The sequence below is a fragment of the Pteropus medius genome, unplaced genomic scaffold (genome assembly GCF_902729225.1).
Source record: "Pteropus medius unplaced genomic scaffold, Ma_sr-lr_union100, whole genome shotgun sequence".
NCBI classification, from domain to species: Eukaryota; Metazoa; Chordata; class Mammalia; order Chiroptera; family Pteropodidae; genus Pteropus; species Pteropus medius.
Window position 1 is genome coordinate 5,711,613 of NW_024349225.1, and position 22,763 is coordinate 5,734,375.

General features: G+C 38.9%; 2 protein-coding genes across 17 annotated transcripts in view; one reads left to right on the plus strand and one right to left on the minus strand.

Moving 5' to 3' along the window:
- The window catches only part of SMG7 (SMG7 nonsense mediated mRNA decay factor), a 62,303-nt gene extending 48,257 nt beyond the window's left edge, over positions 1-14,046 (minus strand). For 5 of the 10 annotated variants that reach the window (XM_039881271.1, XM_039881266.1, XM_039881270.1 and 2 more), the window contains exons 1-2: positions 13,869-14,046; positions 12,005-12,079 (exon numbers count right to left, since the gene is read on the minus strand). In XM_039881271.1, the coding sequence (XP_039737205.1) occupies positions 12,005-12,079; positions 13,869-13,897 (104 nt within the window). In that variant the 5' untranslated portion in view covers positions 13,898-14,046. The remainder of the gene's footprint in view (positions 1-12,004; positions 12,080-13,868) is intronic. The other 5 variants (XM_039881273.1, XM_039881268.1, XM_039881269.1 and 2 more) reach the window with 2 other exon arrangements.
- Positions 14,047-14,152: 106 nt separating this feature from the next.
- Positions 14,153-22,763, plus strand: part of NMNAT2 (nicotinamide nucleotide adenylyltransferase 2) — a 137,975-nt gene continuing 129,364 nt past the window's right edge. Inside the window, exons 1-4 of one of the 7 annotated variants that reach the window (XM_039881278.1) lie at positions 14,153-14,759; positions 14,965-15,332; positions 15,945-16,039; positions 16,610-16,741. In XM_039881278.1, coding sequence (XP_039737212.1) covers positions 16,715-16,741 — 27 coding nt within the window. In that variant the 5' untranslated portion in view covers positions 14,153-14,759; positions 14,965-15,332; positions 15,945-16,039; positions 16,610-16,714. The other 6 variants (XM_039881280.1, XM_039881282.1, XM_039881281.1 and 3 more) reach the window with 6 other exon arrangements.

The window sequence follows — 22,763 nt, forward strand, 5'->3', positions numbered from 1 at the left end:
ATGGTAAATTCAAAGATGTCAGGCCACATACAAAAGCTTCAGTTATTTGTTACTTTAAAAAAAGTCACATGGTTTTTCCTTTTGAAGCAACTTATTTCCTAAAATTTAAATTTCATACATGCAGAATGATATTCCTTGACGTCAGAAGCTAGCGCTTGAACATCTCACGCGATAACTCTGCCATGTCAATACAGAAAAGGCAATCCCAATTTTCTATACTTAAGTTTCAAAAACTGGCAAGTCATTCTTCTCTTGAACTGCAAATTTTTTTTTATAAAATCATAAAATAATATATAAAACAATTTAAAATAAAGGGTAGTAAATCAAGATTCCTTTTCAAAGTTTTACAAAGACATATTAAAAGGTATGACTATATGGCTACAAAATCACGATATACTGCACACATCTCCCAAATGCAACACAAAAACAAGTAAATCCTCACATAAAAGAAAGTAATTCCCTGTTAGTATTTAAAATGAGAGAGAATTACTCCTGGTGACACATTTTTGAGTGCTGCCATCTCTTCACACCAGCTGCCAAAAACAGTGGCGGGGAAACACTAATTGTTATTTCAGGTATGAAGAAACAGTGGAGGTAACAAATAGGAAAGCAGGAAATTTGAAAGTTATTTTATTACCTTGGTATTGCATTATATCATTTTTGAACTCACTTTACAGTACATGGCTGTAATTCCCAGATTCTAAATTGTTCTCTCATTTCCATCTTATCTCATTTTGGAAATGTGGAGATCGGAAATGAGTAACAAAGAAATTTTGTCCACATTTGGGTCTAAAACCAAAGAAAAGTTCATTCACATCTTATCAAGGAAAGCACCTACTTCAACAGGGTTCGCGTGTGAAGATGAACATGTATCTTAGTTGCTCAGTGTGGCTCTCCATCATTTCTCACTGGAACCTCCTAATTAATAACCTCTTCTAACTCACTAGTGTGGTCTTTCTCCCTCTGATTCCAATTATACTAACAGTCTTGAAGCAAAGCAGTGGGACTAATGGGGATGATGTTGTGGTCAAAACAGAACGGTTGAATTTAAGATTTCAGAGGTAGAAGAATTCTGAAGAATGACAAAGTCTAAGATATGCTATGGGCACATGAGAAGGTCATTGTATTAAAGAGAAAGGTTAATCCCATTGAGCATGTTACAAGCTATGAGAAGTCCTAAATAAGAATCCAGTTTAACCCAATATTCCTAAATTTATTTTGCCGTGGAAATACTGAGAATCTTAACACCTATGAATTTCCCAGAGAATTAATGTCCATTGGAAAACTCTCTGAGAAATGCTAGACAAATAAAGACATCAAGGATCTGCTTCAAAAAAAAAAGGTCAGATGCATGAGACCTTCAGTACTAGTGAGGCTATAAGGATACAGGTACTTTTAAACACTGCTGAGGCCAGAATAACCAGTATTTTCTGGTGCATTTTGACAACATCTACCAAGTATCAGTTCCCTATAGGTCCTGTAAAAGATTACCACAAATTTGGTGGCTTAAAACAACACAAATTTATTATCTTATAGGTCTGAAAGTCAAAAGCCTAAATGGGTACCAGTGGGGTCAAACCTAGGTGTCACCATGCCTGTGTTGCTTTCAGGAGGCTCTGGGAAGAATCTGTTTTTTTGTTTTTTGTTTTTTTGTCTTTTCCTGGTTCTCAAGGCTGTCTGCATTCTTTGGCTTGTGACACTCTTCCATTCCAGCAAGATGCTGTCTCTATGGTTCTGATTCTTCTGCCTCCCTCTTCTACACTTACAGGGTCCTTGTGATTACTCTGGGCCTACCAAATAATCCAGGATAATCTCTTCATTTTACAGTCAGCTGATTAGCAACCTTAATTCCCCCTTGCCATGTAACATAATATATTCATAGGTTCCAGGGATTAGGATGTAGACATCTTTTTGGGATGTCTTGTTATTCTGCCTATCACACTTAACAAAGATTTTTAAATGTGCATACTCTGTCAGTCAAATAAGTATATACAAGGGTATGTGTGTACAAGGATGTTCATTATAGCATTTTTTTTTCATAATAATAAAGTATTGGATACGACATAAAATTTCCTTTGTTACAAAGTCAATTTAGAGAATTATGGTACTCCCATGCAACAGAACAGTATGCTGCTGTTTCCAAGGATGCTGCAGATATATAATGATAAAATGTTAAGCAGAAAAAAATTACAAAACCATGATATATATATATATACTGATTCCAGTTTTTAAATTATATGCATACATATGTATATACAAGTATACAAATATGTTAATATACATATAAAAAATAAATGGAAGGTACACATCCGTGGATGATAGGGTAACCATAAGTTCCTGTGTGCCTGGAACACTCAAGATTTATGCCTGTTTCTCCAGCAATAATTAGCACTCTTTTACTGTCATATGATCACTCCTTACAATTTTTTGAGTTTTATTTTGTTTAAAACAAGTATGTATTACTTTCCTAAATGCCAAAAGTGGCAAGAACCAGTTCTATATTAGCACTTGAAATTTTAAAAAATTCAAGTAACCTTTAAAAAATGTCTTTTTACTACGTGAATCTGCAACCACTAACTGTGAACCATGTAAACTACATATATTGCACTACCTGACAGTATCAATGACAAATGCATATACCAAAAAGGAAAGTTTTCATTTTTAAGAGCAATGCCCAAGTGTGTACAGTGAACAAAGAGGGAGCAGATTAAAGCCAATTCCAATTCTGACACTAACTAGGTACCTTGAGTCGCATTTTCCTTCTCTATAAAATGTTAATCCAGTTATACCAGGTTACTGTATACAAGAGCTTAAGAAGACAATTATATAAAAAAAGCTTTTGAAAGTATAAAGCACTAGTGGAATGTAAAATGGTAGCTTTGAGGAATAAAGTAGATCACTTCATAGTAAAGACCCCTTTACTACCTGACAGCTATTTAAGGCACAATTGCTCCCACCCAATTTGAAGACTCAGCAAGTTTGTAAGTTAAATATTGATACATGCAGAAATGCAGAAAATCAATTAATGCATAAATTAGGCTCTTTACCCACCTGGAACTACGGTGGGTCTTATATGTACATCTTCTCATGGAATTCTCCCAATAATTCTATCATTGTTATTTTACAAATAGGAAAACAGAGAGGGAAACTAAACCTAGAGAGGTTCAAGGTCACATTGTTATTCATAGCAGTGCTAGGATCTGACCTCAGTACAATCTAATTACAAGTTAGACCAATTTCAATTCAAAGGCCTAGCTCATTCAACTTATTACAACATGCTGCTTTCTCAGGAAGCTGAAAAGACCCATCTTTTGAATTTACAGACAACTGAATTAATATTTTTTTAAATTAGAAAGAGATTAATGTGTTAACATTTTGTTTTCCTCTCCTTTTATAAACTTGAATTTATGACCAATATGCCTTAACATGAGTCGTGCTCTTAAAATGTTGACTTTTTTCATTAAAAATGAAACAAAGCAAGAAAAAATAATTATTATTTCACACAATATGATTATTTTGGTTATTTAAACTGAGAATTTAGGAAATATGTATTCTACAGAATTAGATATCAAAATACAAAAAAAAAACCCTTTAAAATATCTTACACAAACTGTACATGTGCACATGTGCAAAATTTTGCAGATGCCCTAAGTACTTCTTATGTTCAAATGCATCCTGTCTGTGGTGGTTTTCTTAACACTATGCTTTTTATCTTTTCCACCAGCAATAAAAAAAATTTTCAAGTAAGCATAACTTTAACTCATTTTTTCTTTGAATACCATCTTCCAATTGCATTTTACTTTGATTACCTTACTACTGTCATCACTGCATAGTATCTCAAAGAAAATTTGGTTATGTTGTCACCTGATGAAAAACTAAATAATAATTCATGACCTTTCTAAGAAGCAGTAAAACATATTCTAATAAACTGTATTCCAACTAACATCGCAGTGAAATACGAGGCCTTTGGAAAAAGGAGGGGCAAAAAAGGGACTCAACTTATGTGGCTGGTTAACTAATGGAGTTTTAGGAAACACACTGAGGCTATTAATGCATCAACATAGCAGTTCTTTAAATACAAAAGATTTTAGAATCACGCTTGTTACTTAAGACACACCACAGAAGGAAAAATTCCATCAAGAACTGTGAAAACAAAATGTTAATCAAAAAGAGTCTGCAATGTCTTTTTCTTCATTACAGACTTGAAAAAGTTAATCTGGAAAGACATCACTTTCTGTCCTTAATTCCCCCAATGCTACAGAATTCCTCCTTCCCTCACCTCCACCTCTGTTCCATGTCTGATCTCAACAGGTGAGGATTCTGTAAGTCCTATCAACTCGAAGGTATTTCCAGAATTATACGTATTCACTAAAACTCTCGTCTCCTACATAATAATTTAATAATGTTCCAAATAACTAAGTTTTGCCTCAGATGAAGCTAAATGAAATTTAAATCTTTAGGTACCTCAAAGTAAGTACTGTAGGCATTATATATCTTCTCTTACACCTCCCTATTCCAGGAGGAACACGTCCAATCAACATCGGCCATTCAAACATAAATTGCTCCCATAAGATTAACGATCAGGTTTGTAGAAAGAGAACCTTAGACTCCCAAAGGAAACATAGAATGAGATAGTAACTAATCAAAATTTCTTTAATTTATGACATCACCAGACTGCCAGTCTGATCTGATCAGGATGTTTACATCAACCAGACTCTCATTCCTAATACCAAACCTTTTCAGAGTTCCTCAAACACACTAGCCCAGGCATTTATGTATTTTGTTCCTCTTCCTGTTACGCTCTTCCCCTTTTTTTTCACCTGTCTAATCCCACTCATTCTTTAAAACTGAGCTCAGGAGTTCAACTCCAGAAGCATTCTCTGAACTCCCCAGACAGTAAAAGTTGCAGAATTTTGAGTATTCTGCATTCTTTAAATAAAATGAAATTAAAACATTTACCACAGTATTTACCACATTATATTGAAATACGTGTGCAAAAGTCATTTCCCCCAGGAGACCACTATCCTAAGGAATAAAAATCAGTTCATTTGTTTTTATATTTTCAGAACCTAGCACTAGTATTTGTAAGTACTCCCTAAATGTTTTGCAAAAAACAAAAGCATGAAAATTTTATTCAACACGTATTATGTACACTGTACATTTAAAAAACGCTGAGACATGGTCTTTACCATACTTAGTCTAGCTGCAGAGATAATTCACTTATGTCAAAGAGATCATTACAACTTTAAGAAATTTTAAATACCAAATGACTAAGAGACAGGAAATGCTACAAGTTTAAAGAATGCAGAAGTCACTGGGGTGGACAAGAAGTCATCACAGACAAGGTGAAGCTAGAGCAAGATAGTGGAGGGTGGTACTTACTATAGGAGAAATGGCCTGGGAAGTGAGAATAAAGCAGGAATGGATGAACCACGTTCAGAAGACGGTGAAGAGGTTACTCTGGCTAGGACAGTTGGTTCCCATCAAAAGGTAAGGAGATATGTGGCACAAGTAGACGGGGGTCATTTAATGGAAATTTAGGGCCAAACTAAGGAGTTTAGGCAAGGGTAGCCATATACAAATGCTTTTCAGGAATATTAATATAAAAGCACTACAAAGACTAATTGGCAGGGGAACAGGTACTGGGGAGTTGAAGAACCAGAACTTGTTAAACGTGTAATCCTTTGTTATTTTGTTTAACACTGACAGCAATTTTATGAGATCGATGTTCCATTTTAAAGAGAAAGAAATCAAGACCCAGAGATAATGTTAGTTCAGAAACAGAGAAAGTAGTGGGCAGTGTTTAAAGCTCAAAGTTAACGTTTTCTTGTTGCTACTTGTGAGAACTGCAGGCAAGGTACCGGCTGGAAGACTGTATCAACAGTATAGGTATGAAGCTGACAGCACTAGAAGTGAAAACTATGAGACAATAAGGTAACATTTCCAGAATGGTGAATGTGTGGAAGAGGGTGAGGAAAACTGGAAGAATCAAAATGACTGCAAGGTTTTAAACCTGCGTGGGAAGAATGGCAGCAGCAATGAGGAAAATGAGAGAACAAGAGGAACGGGGTGAGAAGAGTAAAGATTAAGTTTACTTTTAAGAGTACTGAGTTTGTTATGAGAGAAAGACTTCTATAATTAGTAATGTGCAGAAGGCAGAGCTGCAAAATTATCAGAGTAGTCAGTGCCAGAGGCTAACCTTCAGACGTTACACATAGCTAAAACTTATACAGTGCTTACTATGTGACAGAACCATTCCCAGCACATTTCACATTAACTCACTTGATCTATGGGATAGATACTATTTTTCCCACTTTTCAGATGTGGAAACTGAGGCACAGAAAGCTTAAGTAGCTTGCTCAAGGTAACAGGGCTAGTCAGTAGTAAAGCTGTGATTTAGATCCAGGCAATTCTGCCCCACAGACCATGTTCTAAATCACCATATTTAACTATGCTTGGTAATGTATCATTTTATGTTTATAAAATCAACATATTTTATAATAGTTTAAACCTATTAAAAAGTTTATAAAGTCTCTGAATGGCAGGTATGATATCGTACATCAATTTGTCTCCCTAGGACCTACCACAATGATTTATATTAAGAGGATGCATGATAGATTTTCAAATAGTGATATGATGACTGCTAAAGTCCAACAAATGAATGTGATTTCTGAGGAAAAGCAATGTTGAAAAAAGAGAAAACAGTGGACGAGGGCTATGCCTTCCTTTTTGCCACTGGTGAGGTAAGGTGGACCAGAAAAACAAAATAAGCAGCGGAGTAATCAGAGTCACACTCTCAGTGCTAAAAACAAAAGACAGAGCTCAAGACCCTCCCATAAGGCCCCTGCATATGTATCACAGCAGCTATGAACCATGTGGTAATTACATATCTACTTGTGGGCCTGGTAAAACTACTTGGGGGTGTATTCTCTTTTTATCCCCAGGGACCTGGACATACATTGGCCCAAAATGAATGTTTATTGGTAGGATGAATGGACAGATATAAGAGAAAGGAAAACAAATGTGCGAACGTACGTGAGAGAGAAAGGAAAACAACCAGTGATAAATTTGGCCCTTAGGTCTTTGGCATCCTTGGAAATATCAATTCCAATAAAGTGCTAAGGAAAAAGAGGAAGGACAGAGCTTAAAGGGAAAACAGGAACAGGAAAGAATTTTTAAGAGAAAACTGAGGTTAGTCCTCAAAAAGTAAGGCTAGTAAAGGGAATAATTAAAAAGACTAAAAGGAGAGAGACAGCACAACTGAAATAAGGTTCTGGAGGAATGGTGTGCAACAGAGAACACAGGTAAAGGAAGGGATTCGGCAGGACTCCATTGAACCAACCATCAGGTCTTCAGAAGTATCATTTCCGTATCTCTATTTCTCTGTCCATAACCTATCTTATCTCAAAAAAAGACTTAGTAAGGCTTGGCCATAATGTATTAAATGGGACTGAATGAAATTTTTAAAAATGTATTTGGAGTAAAGGAGCTGTAAGACGTTCCTCCTGTCTGAAATGTCAATTTGCCCAATATCCACTTTTAAAATTCTCATCCACCCTCCAAAACCCAGGTCAAATCTCACCTCCTCCAAGATACCTTCCTCACCCACTTCCACCTCTGTTGGAATAAAGATCTTCTTTCCTGTATTTACACAGTACTTCTGTTTCTCTAACAGCATTTACCAGTTCATTTGCTATTAGTTACTTAAATGTTTTTCTTCAGTATCTTTGAGTTTCCCACTGGCAAAGTCCCCATAATTGTGCTCAGCATATGTAAATATTATATAATTGCCAGTAAAATAAAACACAGATTTAAAATACACTGAAACATGTACAAGTTTTTATGGGTAAAGTCTACACATGGTAACTAGCCTATTACTATCTAAGAGGAAACTGATAAGAGAAGCCTACGAAGTAATCTGTGGCTTAAAGGAGAAAAGAAAATTGAACCCATGCTATGCATGTATATCTTCCTATATATTTTCTAAATCAATGGTTCTCAACTGAAAGTGAATCTGTACCCACAATGAACATTTGGCAATGTGTGAGAACATTTTCGGTTTTCACAAAGGGGGAAGAATGATGCTCGCATCTAGTGGGTGGAGGCCAGGGATGCTGCTAAATAAACATCCTAGGATGCAAAGGACTGTTCCCCACAACAAAGTGTTTTCTGGCCCAAAATGTCAGTATGTGCTAAGGTTAAGAAACTTTGTTCTAAATGAAGCAGAGAAGGAAACAAACAAACAAAATTGCTAGTCTACCTGAGACTCCTAAAGTTTTCTTAAACAATCAGTAGTCACTCTCCCAACTGAGTAAAAATTGGGTTTAAGGGAGGATGAAAACAATCTTCCTAAGCAGCTCCACTTACATGCTAAGGAGAAAGGAATTGGTTACAAGTTCTCACTTACCATGTGACATGTTTGCCAAAACTCTATCTCTCTATTGTCCTGTAACTGCTGATTAAGTCTTCTTAGTTACGATCTCCTAGACCATTGATAAGTCTACCCACAATAATTCAGCCACTAAATTAAAATATAGCTCAATTACAAAACTTAAATGGCAATGTGTGATGACCATCTGCCAAAATATCCACATACAGACAAATAATCCACTATCTGAAAGAGATCTGCTTAATAATTTATTCTCTGAATAAGATCAATCAGTTAAACTAACCCACCTAAACTTTCAGGTACTCATTCACGCCACCAATAACAAAAATGTGAAAGGCTGGCCAGGATTTAGTATGTCATTGGAGACTGCAAATATTTCTCCACTATAAAACAAACTTTTTAAAACTCTGAACCACCTGACACTCCAAAACCGCCTCATGTCTGTCTAGCGCTTACTATACAACATAGCTTAAAAAACAAAACAAAAACACAGCAACTGCCTATTCTACCATGAAGGTAGAACATAACGCTGTTAGAAAAGCAATGAAACATAGGCTAAGACAGGAAGTATACATTTTGAGTCCAACTGAAACCACAAGGGAAGTAGAAGTTAACTGCCAAAATAATTTAGCCAGTCAATATTCAAGCAGGTAAAATGCTATTAACACCGTTAAAACAAAAAAAAATAGCCTTATAATCCTCAAAACAGCATCATTTTTTTTCAAACAACTTTACCATGTTTGGCAAATCAGCCACGTTTGGCTGCTTTTCTAGGACCGAAGCTATTTTAAATCCTGTACAATGAGGTGAGAGGGGGACAAATGGGCCAGGGGGAAGACTTCTTGAACATGTGAATTAATATCGGTACGTACCATAGGATTTCCTGGGACAGCAAAGACCCAGGCCAGCTTCAATAGGCAGAACCTGGAGACCACCCTATTTAGCATACCTACTCCTCCTAAACACTCCCACCAACTTCCCTGTTCCTCTCCCCAGGCTAGGATAAGGGTCTGCTTACTTTAACAGCCTCGACTCCCTTTGTCTCCCTCTGTCCCAAGATTTACAGGGACACATTTTATCTTACAGCATATTGGGTATTTCAATTCGTATCTAAATGACAACCATTTTTCTTCTGCCTCAGAAAATAACCTTGTGGCTATTATATTATTCTACCTCTAGTAACAAAGTTTCTGACAAAGAAGTGTGCCACTGGAATGCAACCTCTTCACTAAGAGGTATAATGCAAAAAACGCTCTAACTAAAGGGACAATTTGTAGACCTTTCCTGTAAGGGGACTGACTAATACCAAGAACCCACTTCAGGTGGAAAAACCTACATCATAGAAAGAAATTAAACACAAAAGGAGACTAGTGAAGAAAGGAAGATAGTTGGAGGGAGTAAAGTATAAACAGTTGATTCCCACAAGGACAGCAGATGTCATTCAGTGACCCTTGTGTCACCTTTTATAACAGGATTTGACCTGTTTGACTGCTATTCCCTATGGCTATGATTACTTTCTCACCTTCCAAAACAACTTCGTTGATGTCTTCCCTGTGGTACTTCAGTACCTCCCCAACCCCTGTTTTTCTAAATATGATATGTTAATTTCCATATTTCTATTTTTTTCAAATGCTATTCTACGAAAGCATGAAATTATACCTCACTTCCTATCTTATCTATGGCCTATCTTCACCCTCTCCCACCCTTTTCAAATGAACTATATTCAATACACCCTTTTCTTTTACTCAACAGAAATGTCAAAGTCTTTTAAAATTTCCATTCTGTCATAAATCAAGAGAAAATACTGATTTTTTTTCAAGTTGGGTAATAAATTTCCAATGTCAGTCTAGAACTCTCATATTTAAGACCATTTCTTATTTTATAAAAATCTACGTATTCTCAACTTATTCATCTGGATAGGAGTCTTGTCAGTCTATTTTTTTTTTTTTATATGACATTTCCCTTCTAATAAAAAAGTTTCATTCTCCTTTCTTGCCCAGGTCACCACCTTCTTTCCCATACAGAGAATAGTTTTTTTCCTTTTATCTCTGCTTTATTTCTGTAACTCAAGACTAATTCGGTCCACTTGATGTTGAATTTCTTCTCTTTCTTTGTTTTACTGATGCTTCTTACCTAATATTATCATTTTTTACTCTTTTGAAACTGCCACCTTGCTTCTTGGATTGCCACCATTCCACCATTTCAATACTGAACAACCCAGTTCACTTACTCCTTAACAAATTAATTCAGCTGAGACAAACTAATTTTCATCTACATGAGGGAAGATCTGTAGTCATGCAGTTTAAAAACTGCCCAGTCATGGTCTTACACCACTGACAAAGGTAGGCAAGAAAACTCTTCCTGAAGTCAAGGTCACAAAGAATAACTGCTATACCCCCAACTGCACTCATTCAGCAATATCCAGCATTGACCCCGAGCCGTTTATAAAAACTAACAGTTCCACTTTCATCTAACAAAGTGAACATAATGCTTTCCCGAAGACATTCTCTGGTCTCCCCACAGCAGACTTAAAATACAACTATTATCTTAAAAAAGAGAAGAGAGAAATTGGGGCTGGTGTAAGTCTGTTTTTATTACAAAGACTTGTCCCAGACCACTGTTAGCCATGAAGACTTATTTACTTAGGATTGATGTGCAAGATTGGCTCCCAGGAATCTCTAAACCGACTCCAAGTCCTATGCCTGCTCAATTTTACCTGTTCAACTTTAGCTGGAAAATATAGGTTATTCAAACATTGTGTTTTCTCCCTTCTTTTAAGAACTAAATTCATCTCCAACTGTCACTATGATGATGTCTTCCCGACCATGCTGACTTACAAAATATAAGATATTAACAAAGAAGGCTCTCAAAGCCAACTAATCTTCCCATTAAAATTATATTACTATTCTCACATCTGCTTTTCATACCTTTCTAGTCCCACTGACACTGTGACCTTATTTCTGGACTTAACTGATCATTACACTATACGGGTTCATCTTCTTAATATACAAATGTGAATATGTGAATTCTGTTCTAAACAAATCTCAGATTGTCTACTGTCTACCCGTTTTAACTATAAACTATGGATCATGATAATCGAGACCCTCTCAAATATGGACTCCTTATAGCAGGTTTTCCCTGATTATCCCGTCTGTATAAAATTGCCCATCTTTATGTTGCTTTATTTTTTTCCCCTAGTACTCATCACCACCTGGTAAATATTAATCTGTTCATTTTGTTTTCCATGATAACCTCAGTGCCTAGAATATAGTAAGCTATCAACACATTATTTGCATAAAGAATGGGTAAACCCAGACATGTTGCACAGTACAGCTGATTTGCAGTTTAAAGACCTACATTTGAGTTACACAATTTCCACACACCAGCTACCTGATCCTCAACAATTTTAACTTCTTTGGGCTATACTTTCCTCATCTGTAAAAGGAAGGAATCGCACTTAAAATAACCTCTAAAACTCTATACATTTTTCCAACTGCATCGCCCTATGTTGTTGTGTAATTGGACTGAATACCTCCTCTGTTCCCCAACCCTCTTATCCTACATATCTCTGCTCAGTTTCCTTCCATTTGGATCCCCCTTTTTTGCAATCCATACCTGTCAGAATATTGTTTATTCTTCAGGTCCATTTTAAGTGTCGTTTTCTCCTTGAAGACTAACAAACTGTAAACTCTGTAAGAGGAATGTGGAGTTCTTAGTTTTCTATTCTCAGCAGCTAATACAACGCCTTCCATATAGGTGATCAACAAAAGGACTGGTGAAGAGTGTATGAATGAGCAAATGAGCAAAGAAAGCTTTTCCTGAGTCCCCCTAAATGCTCAGGTAATCTCTTGCCTTTGGACTCTTATAACACTTGGCATCTTTTATGATACTTACCATCTTTACTCTGTGCTATTATGTATTTACTTGCTTAATGTATACTAAACTCAAAACTCCTTAAAATTAAGGACTGTCCTGACAGTTTCCATATCCCCCCTCTACAGCATCTACCATAGATCTTTGCCATGGTTGTATTTAAGTTTATCTGACATATGAAACGATAGATAAGGAGAAAAAAAGGATCCTGATATACAGATATCATTCTAACTACCCTATTGGGCACGCATGTTGTGCGAATCCTGTTCCTGTTAAACTCAAGCATTCAACCATAATTCAAAGATCTCATTATTCTCTCTTCTCCACTCTGCTTAATAAAACTCACTCCTTTCAAAAGTAGAAAAGCCACCTCGACGTATCACTACATATCTTTCCTTGCAATATATATGTAGGGACCCACTCACACATCAATAGTTTCACTTCGCTAAACAGCTAAAGTGACTTTTCTGTTCTTTTTTGACTTCTACCCCATCCAATTTCCTCCTCCACAAGGTATGAAATCACTTTTTAAAACATCTTCCCATAAGCCTGCCCCTCTTAGTTCTGCTCCTGAAAGGTCTGAAGGCCTGAAGGTCTGCCTTCCCCTTTTCTAAGCAGTAACAACTCCCTAATTAGTCTCAGGCTCTATTTCTCTCTGCCATCAGGACTGTGTCCCTCATTTACCTCTACCTCCGAGCTCTTCATTCAGCTTCCATGGAACGGTCCTGGCTGCACAATAGCTTGGTGTCTTTTCATTCAATATGCTCTCGCCATTATGTACTTCCAACGTGTCTGCATTTTCCCCTCCTAAAATGTGTTATATCAATCGCCACCCCACCCCCATCTCATACCAGCACACTGTACCCTTGCGTCACTCTACCTCAAACATACAAGTTCCTTATAGCACTCTTAATGAATGGTATCTCCCGACTACACTGATTCTAACCCAGTTTCTACTGGTGAACCCAACCCCGGCCATTGTACCTCCCTTTTTCTTCACTTCCTCAACCATTCTCACTCTTTATGTCCCCACCCCCGCCCTGCCAACTAACTACAGGTGACATTATTCCTCAGCACTTCCACCCTAAGAATGAAGAACAAACTCTAGTTTCCTGTAGTCTCTCCCTCCCCAGCTTCCTCCCCCACCACAAACCCCAGGTGCGCAGACTTCCACCCCATCTTCTGATCATGCATCGTTCCAGCCAATCCCACACCACACCACGTTTCCCCCGCCACCAGGATCAGACTCCACACCCACCTCCACTTCGGGTCGCTGCCGCCTCCCGGGGCGCCTCCCCCCGACCCCCACAGCGAGCCCGCGACCACGGGCGCGCGCGCACATTCTCACGCTTCCCTAACCTCCTTCCCGCACCAAGACGAGCCGGCTTCGCTGGAACTCAGCCCGGCCCGCGGGGGCTAGGCACCCCTGTGTATGCCGGCTCCACCGCCTGCCGCCGATCCTCTCGCAGCCCCCGCCTCCCCGCTGGGGAAGGAGAGGACACAGCAACTCCCCCGCCACCCCGGATATACCACCTCTGTGTCTGTTGCTCCATGCCCCAACCTTCGGCCAGCTCTCCCTATGTACGCGGCGGGCCTCGGCACTCACCGGAGATACTGCGCGCTCTGCAGGCTCATCCTCCGCCGCCGCGTCTTCCCGCGAAGCCTCTGTGGGTTTCTCAGGCTCCTCGGAGCGGCCCCGCGGCACCGCGGGTGCTGGCGGCCGCCGCCATCTTCCTCTCCTCCGGCTCCTCCTCGCTCGGCGGGGGGTGGGGGTGAGGGTGAGTGAGGCGAGAGGGAGGGAGCGGGGAAAGCTGCTCTCACTGCTGCTCCGGCCCGTGGGGCGCAGGGACACTCCGACCCGGGAGGAGGGAGGGGGAGGGTAAAGGGAAGGGGGCGGGGGAAAGAGGAGGGAGAAGCAGAGGAAGGAAGTGTGGTCCCTCTCGCGAGATTTCAGCGGCGCCGGTCCCTCCGGGTGATTTCCGACTCTCTGTAGCGCTCCCTCTTGGGATCAGCTAGTTGTGCGGCTATTGTGCGGCTGCTGAGCAGCCAGCTGGGGGCGCTTGGTGGCTTCTGGCCAATCCACCCCTCTCCTCCCGCGCGAGGGGGCAACCCCAGCCTGACTGGGAACATCGAGCCCAAATCTACCGGGGGTTACACTCAAAGTCTTCCCCCCGTCTTTCCACTCCGCTCAACTTCTCTACTTTTTTGCCTACCGGAAACGCCGCCCCTTCCTCCTACAGTTCCGCCTGCCAGTCCCTCGACTCTTGTTTTCCTTCGCGCCCAGAGTGACGCTAAGGACTCCCTCCTTTTTTACAGTCCCTCCCCCTGCACGCAGGGAGATTGTTGGATGGGATGAAGTGGAGCCCAGGGAGAGAGAGAAAACCAATGGGATTGGATAAGCAGCTGCCATGGCAACTGGAGGCTTTGGTTGTATTGTCATAGTAACCAATGTATGCTGACCGGGTGACCCTCCCTTGGCGAATGGATTCCCGGGAAGGTACCCAGGGTTCCCCCTTGGTTTCCCTTATATCTTAAAGGCCTCCCCCAGAATGGGAATCCGGATAGTTCTCGTGGGCGGTGAAGTTCATTTCCTCCTCCCTTTCCCCTTCCCGCGGCCTCGGGGGAGACCCTAAGGCATTCCCCGTGGGTTTTCCACCCGCCTGAGAGCGGGAACCACCTCCATAGTTTCCTCCTATTGCCAGGCTTGGAGAGGCCGGGCCTGCGAAGAAGATGCAGGGCCTGAAGGCTGGCGGACGGCGGGCGGCGCTGAGCTGCGAGGCGGACGAGGGGTTTCCCCAATACTGTCTCGGGCTCTGGAAGGCGGGATCCCGCCAGGACGGGGTCCCTGAGGGAGGAGAACGGCACACGACAGCCGCGATCCCTCTTCTGCCGAGGACAAGACTTTTCCCAGCGGGTCGACCCCTTATAGAAATCTCTCAACCTTCCCCTGCTCCCGCAACACACCCTCGGCTACCGAGCCTCCTCGGAGTTCCCAGCGCGACCTTCCAGAGCCAACCTCCCCGCAAGGATGCCAGAGTGAGAGTGGGAACACATACTAGAAGGCTAACGAGTGAGTTTACAGCATTTGTAGAGCCGAGGAGGTGGCGAGACGCTAACGACTGCCATCCCTCTCAAAGGCACCCCCAATGGGGCTCCCGCTTGATTATTAAAAACAGGCCGAGTTCCTCCCTACTCTCAAATTTCTTCCTTCTCCAATGGGTCTGCAGTGTTTTAGAACTTGTCATTCTGTGTCTTTTGGGGTGGAGAGGAAACGGTTGAGTAAATCAAGAAAAACCTAGATACTGGCGCGAAGTTCCAATGGAAGACGTCTAGGAAAAGGATTTCAATTAGAACAAATCTTTCTGAATGTCTGTTATGTGTATTTTTATGTCAGGTAGGGGCTAAAAGGCATAAAGGATTGGGTTAATAATATGGAACGTGTGAGAAGTATCTGGAGAAGTCATCTTAATGGTTTGAAGGAATTGTCTGACGTTTTGTTAAATTATATTTTTCAATTCTTATCGAGTCTCTTAAACAGCTGTACCAAAGTACTTTAGGATGTGTAACGGTATAAAACCCTCCAGAAATATAGCCCTCATTGAATAGTTAAAATTAAGATTTTAATGGGCTATTTTTGTTTGGCTCGGTTTGGGTATCTGATTCTTGCTGTCTTCCATACTAGGTGAAGAGACTTTCAAGATCCCTGAGACCGCACTTATTAAAGGACTGGATCAATGTATATTTGGAACGTGGTGTGTAAGTTTGAAGGAAGTGAAGGTACCAGCTACTTTGAAATAAGTCCCAAAGACAGATTGTCATTAACGAAATAGGAACTGAACTATGCCCCTCTTGCTGCTGCAAGTACCTGCTGTGATGCGGTGTGACGGTGATTGCAGCTGTACAATGCCTCTGTCGTCCCTCATTGAACCAAGGGGCCCGCCCACTCACGGGGAAGAGAGCCACCTAGTGAGAGATGGTTCTCATCTCTGATTCTTCAATCCTAAGAGCCCAAAAAAATGGAGATTACTGTTACATATTACCTAAAACACCTACATTTCTTTCCTAAAATGTATTGGTTAGATTTTTTTAAATATTTTAGCCAGAATAAAAATTTTATATTATGTAAAATAATTACCCCCTTCATAATCATCATAATAACACCTTTTATGTCTGTGGCTCATTCTCCAGGAAATAGCATATGAGCACTTATGACACTCCTGATAAGCAATCTAAGAAAGTACTACTATTTTCTCATTCTGGAAATAAGTAAATTAGGGTCAAAAAGATGAATCTTTTTGTTGTGTTGTTTATTCAATAAACATTTACTGAACACTTATTATATTTCAGGCACTGTCCAGGGTATTATGGATACCACGATGAAAAAGACTTGGTCCCTGTCTTGAAGGAACCTACCTTCTGGTAGAGATACCAGAGAGTAGAGAAGTAATTAGGATGAAATATGATGGGGCAGTAATTAAGGTAAGAACAAAGTACTTCAGGTACACAGTTGAGGGTCAGAAATATAAACAATCTATTTTATAGCAGCTTTCCTAAGAATTTTATGATTCTTAATAGCTTTACAATGTCACTACAAACTATATAGTATAGTAACATGTACATTTTACAGGTCGTCACTACAAACTATAAAGTATAGTAACATTTACATTTTACAGGTTGTAAGACATTGATGCCCATTTCAAAAATAACTTTCAAAAATTAGTAGGATTCAGAAAAATTATGTCCCAGAACTTACATATTGCTTAATACACATTTCCCAAACTCATTTCTGTTTGCTGCCCCATCAAAAGATTTAAAAAATACAAGCATCTTTCTGCAATAGATTTTTTACATTTATTTTTCCCCCTGCAGATATAGATTACATCTAAATTAAAAGAAATTAAAGACAAGCTGTCTCATTTCATTTAATCCTACCCTACTTTAAGTTTTTCAGTTTGTGCCTAAGTGATTTTATGTAATAATCATAAGCTAGCAGACCTGAGTATTCATTCAACTCTCCCCATCTTAGTCTCTGAACTTCGGTTTCTCCCTTGACCAAAATGGAAACATTAGCTGTTTTAGGCTTCCTGTGACTGAGTATGTGAGTGCCTGACATACCACACTGGCACTTGATAAATGTTAATTTTCTTTTTGGCTTCTCGCTCTTTTATATCAAGCTAAAATAAATAATTTAGAACTACTGCAACGTAACATTATTTTTTGAAATAATAGTTTATCTGGTCTTTGTCTATAATACTCATAGGTATGGCTGTGCACCCGAACCCATTTTCTTTCAGTGCTAGACGATAGATTTCTCTATCCATGTCTCAGATTATAGAAAAGTATACAATATCAGGACACTGTGAGTCACATTCTAGAGGGTTGAAACTTAAAAAACTTTGTGTCACTAAAAACAGCCTAATATAACCACATTTGTGCCCAAGTAAAAAGAGTAGCCAGTTTTCAACCAGACACCAAGTACTTGCTGAGAAGCTTCTCTTAACATTCCTACCAAATTTACCGAGAGCTTTGGTAACCTGACAATTAATACATAGCAAGCCTCCTCCCTTTTTATAATAATAGATGTCTCATCTGTTCCCTGAAACCTTAACAAGTGCTAATTTATTTTGATATTTAGCCTACATATTCTAAATGTTTTCCAGTCATGTATACAATTAGGTACTTAATAAATGTGCTTCTATTTTGGTGAGAAGAATGACTTATCAGTTGCAGGACTCAGGTACACGATGTGCATGAAGCTGCCCCATGCTCCCTTTAAATACCACACGTCAGACTATGGAGCTGAGTGAGTCAATCAAATGAGTGATTCATTCTCTTCAAATAGTGAGTCAGATACAAACGGACCTTTAAACTCAGGTCTCCTGTAGCTCATGATTTCTTAGACAAAAGGTCAGCAGCCTTTTTCAAACAGTTTGCCAAGTGTATATTCATTATTTACTCCTAAGAGGGAGTCACTAAGCCTGAAGGATAGTCAAGGAGCAGCAGTCCAAGATCCAAGAGAAGAAACTTCTAGTTTGGGCAGCTGTGAGATTGAAGAATGCTAGTCAAAGTTCTCTCTCTCTCTCCTGTGATTCTCCTAATATTTACTAAGGAACCCTTATTAATCTTCAAGAATTTCTCCCAATTCCCCATAAGAAAATACCTCTGGGAAAGGTACCTCTGCTAATTTAATGGGCACAGACCACCTGGAGAAGACAAGAGTAAACACTCATAGGGCAGATTGACGAATATTAAAAAGGAAAATTGAAACCTTAGTCTCGTACACTCTATGGTGTCCAAGGGCCTTGGTGTTCGTGGATCTCTTTAGTACCCCAAGCACAGTGCTACCAAGCCATCTTGAGGTCTCTACAATTAATATATTTCATGTCAAAATCTGTTACATTACCCAGAAGCTGCCATTTTCTTTTCTTAAAACACCCAACTAAAAGAAAAAAACATCTTTTAATATTTCGTAGTCTTCACTTTCCTAATTTCTGTGAGGTAGACTACTATTTTTGAGCACAGAGAAGGTGATACTGACATTCATTGTCATAAATCCACTCTTCTTCAAAACCGTGGGAAACCACATGTGCACACACAGGCATAGACACACATGCACACCTTCTTCCTTTCCCTGCCTTTATTTTTTTACTACCTCCACTTGCAGTTCAAGTTGAAATGTGATGTAGATGAAAAGCAAAAATACTTAGGCCATACATTCATCAGTTCCAAGCATTCTAAGGGTATGTACCCAAGTACTGTTCTGCTTTGCTTAACTCTCCTACGGTCTTTTCTATTCTCAGAAAAATTCTACATATCAGAAATCTAGTTTGTTCCATATTTATAAAAATTCTTAATATCATTGGATTGCTAGGTGTAATGACACATTCCAGAACAAATTAAATAGTAAATTAATGCATACTTATATTCATTCCACTTTTTAGCTATATGAAGCTTTAAAAATTTTTTTTATTTCCTGGCATAAATTTTCCATTGGCTTTCCATTGCCCTTAGACTACAGTTCTCAATCCTTAGGATGACTCGTGTGATCTGGTCCTTGCCTGTCTCTGTAATATTTCTTGTCATCACCGCTCTAGCCACCGTGGCCTTCTCTTAGGTCCTTGAGTAGGCAGTGTTCTCTTCCACTCACAGCCATTACACAAGCTGTTCCCTTATCTAGATAACATCTCCCTAGACCACTCACTCCTTTCTAATGCTTCAAGGCTAAACTTGAATGTCTTTGGAAAAATCTTCTCTGCACCTCCTCACCCCAATCAAGGCGGCTATACCTACTACACATTCCCATAGCACCCTGCCCTTCTTCTTCATGGCATTTGTCATGCTTGTAATTTGTAATTTGTCACAGTTTGTTCAGTGTCTTTTGCCTCCAGTTGGCTGTTAAGTTCTGTAAGGGCAAACAATGTGCCTGTTTTGCTCACTAGTGTATTATCACTCCCCTAGCAGGGTGCCTGATACAAGGGGTGCTCACTAAATGTTTGTTGGTTAATTAATTTTAGGGGAGAGAAAAAATGGAAATTTGGACCACGACTTTTATATAAATGCTTTAAATTCCTGACCACCTTACTGTAGAATATAGAAGTAATGCCTAAGCAATAAGAAAAGAATTTTACTGGATCTTCAACCCATCTGGGAAATTGAAATCTGCTATTATATTTAACAAGATGAAAGTTCTAATTAAATGAAATTTACTTAGGCAATGAGTAAAGAGCATATTTGTAAGATTATGGATAGCTCATCAATTATCTCACAGCAAAGTCTCATACTTCAGTGTAGAAAAAAAAGTCTTCAGTGTCCAAATCATTTTTATTTAACTTTTATGTTTTCTAATTTGAGAATAGAGGAAGCAGTTAACTCTTTTATTATGTGTAAAAAGAAAAATAGATTGCTGGGGAGAGGCTATCAGCTAATTGGAATATAAGATAGAAAGTTAGATTTAAAAATTAAGAAAGAAAATCGAATCCAAGTATAGAACAGAAAGCTCAGTGTTCTTTGGATTTCTCACCAGAAAAGTGTTTATAAATTCTGACATTATTATTGTTATTGTTGAATACATTGAATGTAAGTTTCTTAAGGAAAGGATCACATGCCATTTCAAAGTCAATGAAATTTTAAATTATGTTTCTGGAGGCAGGTTCTCCAAGTTCAATTATAAAATGTGTGTAACATACCTAGCAGTGTTGGGTACTTAGTAGGCACTCAATAGATGCTGCTGCTCTTATTTTGTATCTAGGGCAAATCAGAGCTTCACACACTCAAATTCACACTCTGATTAAGATAGGTTAAACTTGTTTTAAAAAAAACAAACACAAAATTGTAGAATTGTATTTGTAGAGAGAGCAGTACACAGCACACTGCCTCAAAACCATATGACTAGTTGTATTATGACCGAGTATGAATTGCCAGGAGAGGAAACAACTTTCATCGACTTACAGAAGATGTCTCAGTTCATTAGCAGTTTTAAGTTTGAGATGAGATCCAAGATCTGTCAAAGCCGAAGAGAATAAGGAGGCTTTTAGGGAGCAAAACCAGCTGCTTGTGCTTTCCCCTGTCTTCTTTCAAACCGACATCTCTGGAACCGCTCTCTGGCTCACTCTCTCTCACTCTCTCACTCTATCTCAATCATTGGCTTTAAGATTTTCCTTATGGTCCCCCAAGTGATCCAATCCTTTGTCCAAGAAGACATTCATGGTTCTTCTTTGACAATATCCCTGTGGTAGGACCAAGCCTATAGGGCGTGCCAAATACTAGAATTTTAAAATTTCCAAAATGTAGACAGCAGTGGCCTAGATGTTACAGAAGATTATTAGCTGTAGAAAGAAATTGAAATTAATTTTTTATAAATATGTGTGGGACAGCCAAATTTAAGCATTAGAGCATAGTAGGAATCCTAGGTAGAGATTGTGGTCTATAGGGGATGTTTAACTGATGATCAATTTTTATCTTTCCTTGTTCGAGACAAATCTAAATCTAAGCCAATACTTTACTTTTGGGAACCGTAATCTGCTTGTATCCTGATACTAAGGAGAAAGCTTGATGAGTTATGGATCCTCTAGAACTTTAGTATTTAGTTGTTTACTCATCCTTTTATTCATTCAATCTTCAAAAATTTATTGAGAATTTTTTATGTATTTGGTCCTATGCTACTAGTCACTGGGGTGCAAATGGTATGTACACTCTTGCTTTCAGAATTTAAAGTTTAGGGGAGAATCAAGTAAATGGGGTAGTCATAGAATGATAAAGCTGGGGTAGAGGTCTCTGGAACCATAGCACCCTGAGATCAAGTGCAGACATGCAATCAAATAATCTTATGTGTCTCAGTCAACTACAGGTCCTTCAGAATGAGATTTTGCAGAGTTTCCTTTTTCAAGTTCTATTTCCCGGCAGGAAAAAGAATATATACAATTCAACAAACCAGAAAAGCAATGGCAAACCATCACTGAAACATTGAAACATGCCTGAAAGATACAAAACTATGTGTATAAAGTGTAACTATAAAATAGAATTGCATAGGAACAGGTCAGAAACAGTAAAATATTAACAGTAGTTATTTCTGTGAGGTGAACTATTTATGGGTGGTTTTTATTATATTTTTCAGTATCTCCAACCAACCCAAAAGCAAAATAGATTTTCTTGGTTTTTTGCTGTTGTCTTATTTGGTGTTTTTATATTTGTCACTGTTTTTAAAGAAAGCCTAAACTATCTGCCATGTTGCAGGAGCCTGGAAGTAACACTGGTAATTGAAAAGGAGATAGATTAAAGATAAATGTAATAGCATTTTACACCTGGTGATTGAAAAGAAAGACCTTATAGGCAATTCCTAAGGTATTGCCTAAGGCTCACTGTAGTGTGATATCAGGTACTGCTACTTTTGTACAGACAAAACCTGATGAGGATGATCGTTTTTGGAATCAGTATTACTCACCCTCTGGTAATTTTGGATCTCCTGGGAACCATCACGGCTTTAAAGATGGAATGCCCTAGATGGGATTCACAAAAGAATCATTTTAAGTAATAAGTGTAAAATGAAACCTTTACTTAACCTTTTTGCCTTCTCTTACCTTTATAATTCTCTTCTCCTCTTACCTCAACTTTAGGTCACACCCGACCTCTCCTAGTTTTATAACCTGCATTTATTTCCTCATTTCTCTGGAATGTAACCTGTCAGGAACATCAACATCTTTTTTTTCCTATTTAATGAGTGAGAAAGAAAAAGAGGCAGGAAAACAGAATTGAGAAGGAGTAGGGAAAGAGTAGGGAAAGAATAAGAAAAAAGAAAACCATGAAGTCTGAAGGAAGAGAAAGAAGTAATAGGTGAGCAAAGAAGCACACTCTCTGGTGGTAGTAATAGTGGTTAAACACCTATCTATTAGCATCTACTTTCCATGAGAGATATCGGGAAGGGCCTAACTCCCCATTTTTGTCTTAAAAATAAGAAAGGGACTTGGTGACCTCTGAAATGTACTTCCAGACTCAGTGATCTCTT